This window comes from Myotis lucifugus, unplaced genomic scaffold (assembly GCF_000147115.1).
Source record: "Myotis lucifugus unplaced genomic scaffold, Myoluc2.0 scaffold_2984, whole genome shotgun sequence".
NCBI classification, from domain to species: domain Eukaryota; kingdom Metazoa; phylum Chordata; class Mammalia; order Chiroptera; family Vespertilionidae; genus Myotis; species Myotis lucifugus.
Window position 1 is genome coordinate 776 of NW_005874032.1, and position 9,808 is coordinate 10,583.

The following is a 9,808-nucleotide window of genomic DNA, read 5'->3' on the forward strand; positions in this document are numbered from 1 at the left end:
GGTTGAGCACTGACCTATGAACCAGGTCACGGTTCGATTCCCGGTCAGGGCACAGGCCCGGGTTGTACACTCAATCCCTAGTGTGGGGTGTGCAGGAGGCAGCTGATCCATGATTCTCTCTCACCATTGACGTTTCTCTCTCTCTCTCCCTCTCCCTTCCTCTCTGAAATCAATAAAAATATATTTAAAAATAATAAAATAGTGTGGTGACGGCTGCAAAATTCGATGGATATGCTATAGCTCATTGATTGTACATGGTAACATGTATCTCACTTGAGCTGTTAACCCAACGGAGCAGGGGAGGGACTGTCCTCCGCAGCCCTGACGCCGCCCGTCTGTCCACAGGAGCAGCGCCCCCCGCCACCCCGCGTGCCCCTGCGGCCTCCACGTCAGCCTCCCCTTCTGCATCCGGAGGCACCCGCTGCTCCACAGGGCCCCCCAGGGGACCCCGACGGCCCCACCCAGCTCAGCCAGCGAGCCAGGCAGCAGGGCATCCGGGCCCTCCGCCTCGCCCCCCCACCGCCCCCCAGGCCCACCCTGCTCTCCTGTGGGAACAGGCCCTGGACGGGGACCCCCACGGCATCAGCTGATGTCGGCCACAGCCCAGCCGGCCTCCCACTGGAGACGGTTCTGCACCAGCGAGCGGCGGCCACCCCGAGGGGCTCAAACCTGGACACGTGCCTCCTGAAAGCAGCAGAAGCGCAGCTGCCAAGAACCACCACCAGGAGGCGCTGACGGGGGCGTGTGAACCCGCACTGGTCCCAGCCGCACCAGCCCGCCTGGCCTGGCCGGGGAGCAGCCCCAACGGGGCAGCGCTTCAGTGCCCAGCCGCTTACTCACGTCCATGCTCACTTCGGAAGCGTAGAAAAAGAATAAACACAAATAAAGATGTAAGAGCCACTCACTCATCCCTACTCTGCCTCTTTCTAGCCTCCACCATCACTGCTGCACACGGTATCGACCTGGAGTTCCCGGCTGATGTGTAGCTTTTGTAGGTTCCCGGGGCGGTGGCCTCCCCAGACTGGGGCCATGGGCAGAGGGAGGGCGACTGAGCTGCAGGGATGCAGACACGGGGAGGAAGGAGCAGGTGTCCTTCCCCCTGGGATCCGCGTGCAGGACGGACTGCAGGTGAGGACACTGCTGCCGGGGTTTGGGGGGACAGGAGAGGGAGGCAGCTTTGTGGTTGAGGGGAACTGTGCAGACCAGCAGGTTCTGGTCTGGGTTAAAACCTTGTTATGAAGAAAAGCAGGAGAGACTCGGGGACCCTGGGGGCGGGAACAAGAGCAGACACTGAAGCTGAACTCTCGTGGGGGCGTCACACGGGCGAGCAAGCAGCCACCTCCCGGGGGACAGGCAGGGAGGCCACGGCGGACAGTGACGAAGCCGGGAGCCCTGGCGTGCGGGGTGCGGGCACGCAGAGCTCTCAGGGACAGGCTAAACTTCTACACGGGAAACTGCCTCATCCACATTCCACATGTGTCAACGATGACACCAATTAACGAGGGATCTTAAAAGTCAAACCCTGACCGCAAACATGCAGGTCTCTGTGGAATAAAAATAGCTTTTAACATCAATTAAGCAAAACGCAAAAACTTAACAAAAATAGACATTTATTATCAAGTTAAAAACACAGGCTGCCTTCCCTAAGCCGAGGTCGGGCGATTGCACCCTGCGAGGTTCTGAGCAGCCCCCCGGATTTCAGGAAACAGAAGCTGCGGCAGGAGCTGACCTGACAGTTACACGGAGCTCTGCCCCGACTCCTACAGAGACCACCTTAGGCACCTCCGCTCGTGCGCTTTGGGACACATTTGTGGCCGTTTAGCTTAACTTTACGCGGGAGCCCTCGCGTGCTCAGTGCCACTCACTTGGAGGAGTTTCCTCTAAGAACGAGGAACGAGAAAAGGGCCGGCCCACTGATCACTGTGCGGCCCCCTGGCCCCGAGGGAGCCCACGGCCCCGTCACGCTGACCGCCTCACACAGGCCCGCCACTCTGTTTACTGGTCGAATAAATAAAGTGAGCTTTTCCTCCAGGACCCCGGTCACTACACACACCCCTGGACTCCTAGAGCCCGCGAGGGCGTCACGTGTCCGGGGCCAGGGCGGCGATGTCCTCGCAGAGCCCGACGATGGCCTCCTGGTCACTGCCTGGTGCGTCCTCCGCAGCCTCTCGGACCATCTGGACGTGGGCGAGGAGGGTGTCTGGCCGCTGGGCCCCCAGCCAGACGTCCTGGATGTACAGGGACAGCAGGAAGGCAGCGGAGGCTGCGGGGAGGACACAGGGCCATCAGGATGCGATCTACTCAGCCAGACAGCCCGTCACCCACCCCTCGTGGGACGGACATGCGATGAACCGGGCTCACTCTTGTGGCCACCGAGTGGGCAAGTGTATAAAACGAATGCATCTGCCTTCGAGTAACTTCTGGTTCATCGCTTCTGCTCCCTGAGGAACCTGTCTTATCTGGTGATGCAGGAAACGCTGCTATAGGCCAGCCTCCTCTTGGTCTGACCCCCGCCCCTGCCCCCCGGACAAGCAGAGACTCAGTCCCCAACTGCGGCTGGATGAGGACAGTCACCCACTCCCAGGTGAGCCCACCTGCGGGCTGCCCACCCTTCCCTGCTCCCTGTGTCCTGGGAAGGGGCCCCGCGTGCCCTCCTTCAGGTCTCAGCGCCTCTATTCACTCACTCGCACACGCAAACCTTTCCTAGGCAGCTGCCAAACGCCAAACATGGCAACTGTGGGTATCCGTACTTGTGTGCATACATGTATATGCGAGTGCACACACACACACTCGTGCGCACACACACTCACACACACATACACATGCACACGGCCACAATGTGGAATGTAACTCTGGTTGGGAAACGGCGGACACTTGGGGAAGCCCCTGGCCTGCAGGGAGGGGCCGTCCTGGGGGGATTGGAGGTCTGGGCGAGCACCCCCCACTGTGAGATGAGAGTCACTAAAGGCTTTCTCGCAGGCAAAGGCCCGGCCCCCCTCACGGTCAGGCCCACAGTCCCCCAGCCTGTGCAGAGCTGCTCCCCACCCCCCACCCGCCCACGGCACCCCCATAATCACCTCGCGTGGCTTCCTCCTTGTCGTCCAGGGAAGCCAGGCGGAGGGTCTCCACAGCCGGGGGGAGGGGGGTCCCTGAGGGGCTCAGGGCCGCCGCCAGGGGCAGCATCACCGCGTTGAGCTCGGGCCCCGCCAGCCCCTCTGTGCAGAGCCGGCTGTACAGCCTGAACAGGCCGCTCCTCACCGCACTGTCCCCGAGGAGCCGGGCCACGACCTCCGGCTGCCGCACCACGTGGCTCCGAAGCCAGTGCAGGAGGCCCGCAGCCTCAGGCCCGCTGAGTGGGTGCTCGGTCGCCGTGCGCAGCACCCAGCTGACCACCAGGGCAGCGACGGTGCACATGGGGCCTACGGCCTCGCTGTGGGGGACGGCTGGGTCCGAGGGCCCCTGAGTGGGCGCAGGGCCGGGGAACACGGGCCCCCAGTGGGTCAGTATGGACCTCAGGAGGCCCCTGCAGGTCTCCAAGCTGGACGGCTGCAGCTCGGGGCTGGCCGCCTCCTCCGCCTCCCCAGGCCTCCTCCTCCGGCCCCGAGGGCCTCGGGCTCGGGCAGACGCCGCGGGCTTGTTGCTGTCCTTGAGCGTTTCTGTGAGAGAGAGAGGACGGGTGGGACTGTGTCCCCTGCAGACCAGGGTGGGTGCAGTGGAGGGGCGGGCAGAGGGGCAGCTCAGAGGCCACGCTGCCCGGGCACAGCGAGCCCTGGCCCTGGACTGGGGTTGGTGCCGCTGCTGTAGTCGGGGGCTCCCTGGTGGGGCAGAGCCGACCCAAAACCCTGCGCCCCCTCTAGGCGTCCACGCGGACCCGCTCTCTACGCCTCACCCGCTAAGGAAAGGCTGCTCAGAGAGGGGAGGACGGGGCTGCTGGGGTGGGGAGAGGGTTGGGGGAGGGGGGTGGGGTGAGAGGTGGGGAGAAGACCACAGGGTCGCACGCACTCAGCAGGTCCCGGGCGCGGAGCCTCTCCGCGGCGGCCAGCAGCGCCCCCTGCAGCTCGCCGTCCCGCTCGACGAGGCTCCACTGGTGCAGCAGGAGGAGCGCCTCCGCGGTGGACAGCGCCGTCTCGTTCACGGTGAAGCGGCCCAGGTCCTGGAAGGCCCGCAGCACGGAGGCCCGGTACCGCAGCACCGAGTCGAGGGCCCCAAAGAAGCTGGTCAGTGGCGCGGAGGCCAGGGCGGGCCTGCGGGGAGAAGGACGCGCTGAGCACGGCTGCCTCGTCCTGCGGCCCGGACAGTGGCCGGTCACCGCCCAGAGCCAGGTGCTCACAGGCCACCCACCAGCTGCTCCCTTACAACCCGTCACGAAGACCGCGCCCAGGGCGTCAGGAAAGAGAGAGTTGGGGTGCTGGGTTGGGGGAGGGGGGCAGAAAGGGCCGGAAAGTCTCCGGAAACCAAGGCTGATGGACAGCTGGGCAGAGAGCCCGAGGGTCCGGTGTCCCCCGGGCACGCTCACTGCCCTCGGAGACCAGTGTGCCCTCCGGCCCCAGGCAAAGGCGTGCGGCCTGCACTGCCTCACGTGGTTCAGACACAAATGGAAGGCCTGCTCCTGACCAGGAAGTCTCGGTGCTGAGGCCACAGCCGCCTTGCTGCCGACCTTCTGGGCCCAACCAGCACACCTGTCCCAGCTCAGGGCGCGAGTGCAGAGCGATGTCCCGCCCAGGACCCGCGGACGGAGCTCTCCCGGGCCCGTGTGTGTGTGTGTGTGTGTGTGTGTGTGTGTGTGTGAGAAATGCTGACGCTCCCAAGGAGGTGCATGGACAAGGAGCCTGGGCAGCGGGCGGCGGAGGCAGGTCGGGGAAGACCGGCACTTTCTTAGGTCAAGGTCATGGAGACACATCCTTTCTTCAACACGACCCCCGACGCTGGACTCAGATGTCAGTGGACGGGCTCCTGCCCAGGGACCTGCCCAGCAGGCTTTAGTTCCCAGGCCCGCGAGGAGCCCGCGAGGAACCCGCGAGGCTGACGTGGGAGAGGAAACAGCGACGACAGGGATTTCCTGGCGTCACCCTCGGCCCCAGGGAGGCGGGTGGCGGGCGTACCTCAGGTGCTTCGCCAGCGCGAGCAGGACGTACAGGAACTCGTTGACCAGGTGCAGGGCCAGCAGCTTCGGGGGCTTCTGGGTTCCGGGCGTGCTGTCCGCCTCCACCCCTCTGCCCCCCAGGGTGGTCACCCACAGCGTGTGCAGCAGGTCGATGATGCTGGACAGCAGCTGCGTCTCCAGGAACCTGGACGAACAGCCGCTCAGTCACACCCCCTCCCACCGGCGCCTGCGAGGGGGCGGACCCCGGGGCGGAGGACGAGGTGGCGGCAGTCCCTCCTGCTGCTGGCTTCCTGAGAACTCCCTTTCCAACAGCCAACAGCCAACAGCCACGCGGCCGCCCCAGGCAGTGTCTGCCAGCCAGTGCCAAGACGCACTCCTTCAGAGATGACAAAATGCTCCTGAGAACGCACCAGGCCTGGCCGCCCTGGCTAGTCTATGAGAGCAAGGTGAGCTGGGGAAGTCCCTCGCAGAAGTGCAGTCTGGGACGGGATGCCATCCTCCAATTAGGAGACGGTGAGGAAGTAGATCAGCTCTGGACTGACTGCGCCCCTCCCCCGTTCCTGTGGAAACCCTGACCCCACGTGGCTGTCGCTGTCGCTGGGCTCAGGTGAGGTCAGGCGGGTGGGGCCCGCAGTGGGATTAGTGCCCTGTGACAGGAGAGACTCCAGAGCTCGCTCCCTCTCCCACGTGAGGATGCAGAGCGGCGGCCGTCCGCACGACAAGGACAGGGGCCTCCCAGAACCCGCCCACACGGGGCTCACCTGCCCTCCAGCGCGTGCAGGACCCAGGTCAGGAGGCTGTAGTCCCGCAGGAGCTCATAGGCGGCCCTGGCGTCGCGGGCGGCGTTCTGCAGGATCTCCAGAACCCAGCCCTGAAACCCAGGACGAAGCCCGCCAGTGCTGACGGCCGCAGCTTCGGGGCCACGCGGACCCGGGGCTCCGGGCCGCAGCCTCAGCTCCTCCTCCTTGCGGGTGACTTGTTTCTAACTCCCAGCAGCTCGAGGCTCAGGATCACTGAGCAGCTTGAATGTCGACCTGCACCCCCGCCCCCACCACGCAGCCACACCCACTGCGACCCTCCTGCGAGTCGGGGTGAGGCCATGCCCATCGGGGTGAGGAGTTACATGGCTTCCTTCCAGGGAAAACCAGAGAAAGAGCCTCGGCCTTCCAGGGCACATGGACGGGGGGTGGGCGCAGGGACTGGGGGCAGATGCAGGGCTGGACGGGCACCCACCTGGGCGGCGGGGTCGCACAGCGGGCTGCTGAAGAAGGAGAGCACCACGTGGAAGACGCCGCGCCGGGCGTACAGCTCGTAGCAGTGCTTGTCGCGCATGCCCTGCCGCAGGAGCCCGAACAGCCACTCCCGCTCGGTGCTGTGCTGCGGCCGGAGACAAACGCCCGCCCGTCAGAGCCGGCTGCACCTCCGCTTCACGTGGGGCCCCCGGGCAGCCGGCCCCCCGCTTCTGACTGAAACCCTCCCATCACCTTCCACTCGGAGGACAGGGGCAGCGGCCCTATGAACGCGCGTGACCTTGACCCCGAGACACAGGAAGAGACAGTGACGAGAGCGCCACCAAGCGCAGACTGAGGCTGCGAGAGATGAGCCATGGACGATGCCCACTCCCCCACGCAGCCCGCGGGACCGAGCGCCGGCCCGGCCTGCTCACACGGCACAGCCTGCGCGTCGCGGCCACAGGCTGGGACGCCGTGCGGGGCCGCGGGCTCACCTGGAAGTCCGAGCTGTAGAAGAACTGGAAGAAGCCGGGGACCTTGCTCATGTTCAGGTCCTCGTGCGACAGCAGGAACTTGTTGATCTTCAGGTACATGTGCTCCTCTGGACAGGGCAGAGGGGCGCTCACACCGGGCCCGCGGGCAGACACGGACCCCGCCTGCGGGCGCTGCCCTCGCATCCCGGCTACTGGCTCTCGAGCACGGAGTGCAGCCAGACGCTGGATCTACACTGCACACAAGCTTCTTGGGGCTCAGAAACCACTGCAGGGACCTCATCCCCCACCCCGGCCCTGTCATTGTTCCTGCAGAAATGCCAACCAGCCTGGGCGGAGTGGACCAGGTCCCACAGACCGTGCAGGGCCAGCACCCACCACCGGCTCCCAGTAACGAGGCCAGACGCCCAGGGCCACTGGTCCAGAAGGCAGCAGGTGACGTGGGCAGACACCTCCTCCCCTGCCGCTTCCCACCCTCGGGTCAGACTCCGCCTTCAGCGACCCCGTGACCGCAGGTCTGACCTGGGCACCCTGCACCGGCCTCTCACTCAGTCTTCCTGGATTTGGTCCCACAGGGGCCCTACAGCGCCTCCTCGCAGCCACCAGCTCTCCTGTCGGCCCGAGGCCCCGGGGGATCCCTGGCCGTCGTCCCTCCCTCGTGGCGGACCCTGCTCAGCCTCCACGTTCCCATCCTGCCTCACCCTCACCCCTGGTACCTGGCTTCAGAATCTGCAGGGCTGCTTTGGCCACGAAGAGCGCCAAGGTGAAGGTGAGCCTCATGTTCTGAGTGCGGATCCCGTTCCGCACGACATCCAGCAGGTAGAGCACCTGGAAGCAGGAGGAGAGAGCATCTGCGGACCCGGAGCCAGCCTGGCCCTGCGCAGCCTCAAGCACAGCCCTGCGGGTGCCTGCTTGGCCGAGGGCAGAGAGAGCCCTGGCTCCAGGCCTGACCATCCAACCTGCTCCTGTCCTGCCCCCGGGCACCGTGGCTGGACAACAGCCGCCTTACACACCGAGTTTAAACCAAAGGAAGAGCCAGAGGAAACCGAGCCGCTTTGCCCGTCCACGACACGGGAGTGTGTGTAAGGGGCGACCCGTCCAGCTGCCCGCAGGCCCCGCAGGAGGGACAGAGGTCCCCCGGCAACTCAGCCTGCAGACCAGGCGGAGCGCAGCCTCGGTCACTCACCTGGGGCTGCTCTCGGAACCGGGCCCCCTCCACGTGCGAGTAGTAGGCCGCCAGCACGGAGTAGGCGGCGGCTCGCATCTGGGGGTCATAGCTGCTGAGGGCCGCGGCGGTCAGGCCCAGAGCGTTCGAATCCACAAACTTTCGGCAATCCACCACAAGCTCTACGGGAAGTGGAACAGCATGAATTACACACGCGTGCACACGATTCCACGATGCTGTGTGACACGTGAATTAAATGTTCTTTGCTGCCCACCAACGTCAGGTACGTGTGCTAGAAACTGCCATAAATTGATTAGTAGCATAAACCCTAAAGCAACACACACTGTAGCTAAAAGCCCAGGAAAATACAGTTGTATCAACAATCACATTAAATGGAAGTGACATATACATTCCAATTAAGAGGCAGAGGTGGTGAGATCAGATAAACAAGCAGAACCCAGTGCCTCTGCCCACAGGAAACCACTCCAGCGCCGCGGGCAGGTGAGAAGTGAAGGACGAAGGGCACTCAGACCCCTGGGCTCCAGCAGGAGGTCACGGTTAACCAGGCCTCTTCCCGACGGGAGGGAAGCAGCCCCAGAGCCTGCGAGGCATGGACGGGAGTAAATGCAGCGCCCGGGGGAGAGGTGCTCCAGGCGCACGTGTGACCTGTCGGCTAGCACAGCGGGTGGGTCCCTCTGGGATTGACACTCGCTCGCTCACTGCCAGCGGGCGGGCACTTCAGTGGTCATGACCTTCCCGAGACAGCGGGTCCCCACGTGTCGGGAGGAAGGCCGTGCTGTGCTCTGTGCTCTTCCCTGTCGTTCTGGAGCAAGGCCCTGGGCTGCTGAGTCCACAGGCCGCTGCGCAGCAGTGACGGCGCTGCTCCAGGCCCTGGTCACCGATCCCCGGATCCTCAGATCCCGGCGCTCCGGATCCAATCAGCAGCACCGCTTTGTGGCTTTTGCACGGTGCGGCGGGAAGACCTCTCCTCACGCCGCTCAGTCTTCTGGGGGCGGCCTGGTGGCAGGCTCACCGCGGGGGGTGCAGGCACCTGTGCGCCGGGGCTGGCGGCGAGGCTGGGACCGCGCAGCCCGCTCTGGCCTGACGTGTGTGAACGAAGCTGAAGGTTCAGCCAGCTCTGCGGGGCAGCGCTGGCTGTGGGAAAGCCTCGGTCCCTGCCAGCCCACAGCCCGCTGCGCGGCACAGCCGCCGGGAGCGATGAGAAAGCGGCTCCTGCCTTCGCGGAGGCGGGTGCGGCTGTGACTGTTCCTCTGAAGACGGAGACACACAAACACTAACCGTCCACCTGACGTCGAGTCGCAGTCGTTCGGGCTGCACCGGACCCGGTGGCAACGGGCGGCCCGGCGGGAGTGGGCAGGTGCCGGGGAAGGGCCCCGCTGCACGCGGCCCTGCCGAGCCCCGCACGCGATGGGAAGACGGGGCTGATGCGGGCTCAGCTCCCGGGAGCGGGGCTCCGCTGGGAGGGACGCTCAGGAAGCCCAGGGGCTGAGAGCACGTCCCGCCCCGGGTCCAGCGGTGCGTCCACCCAGACGCTGGCCACACACACACACACACACACACGCGCGACCCGTGGGTGTCCACGCGCCTCGCTTCAGTGAACACTTGTTTGTACGCGGCCCACGCGGCCTTCTTCACCAGGGCGACTGCCGAAGGAGCGGCACGTTCTTCACGTGAGGAAAAGGCCAGGACTCCACTCGGCCGCGAGCCTCGCCAGCCTGGCCACGGTGCTGGGCGGGCGTCTGTCTGTCCAGCTTCGCCTTCCCTGCCGTGCTTCCCTCCCCGACACCTGCTTCCT

The 9,808-nt window shown here is 65.3% G+C and overlaps 1 protein-coding gene across 1 annotated transcript in view; it reads right to left on the reverse strand.

Annotated features, from left to right (window-relative positions):
• Positions 1-1,593: 1,593 nt before the first annotated feature.
• Positions 1,594-9,808, reverse strand: part of URB1 (URB1 ribosome biogenesis 1 homolog (S. cerevisiae)) — a gene marked incomplete at its 5' end in the record, with an annotated part of 17,974 nt that continues 9,759 nt past the window's right edge. The window contains 9 exon segments of the mRNA XM_023749121.1: positions 1,594-2,263; positions 3,078-3,656; positions 4,003-4,244; positions 5,103-5,288; positions 5,866-5,975; positions 6,338-6,481; positions 6,831-6,937; positions 7,544-7,655; positions 8,014-8,174. Coding sequence (XP_023604889.1) covers positions 2,082-2,263; positions 3,078-3,656; positions 4,003-4,244; positions 5,103-5,288; positions 5,866-5,975; positions 6,338-6,481; positions 6,831-6,937; positions 7,544-7,655; positions 8,014-8,174 — 1,823 coding nt within the window.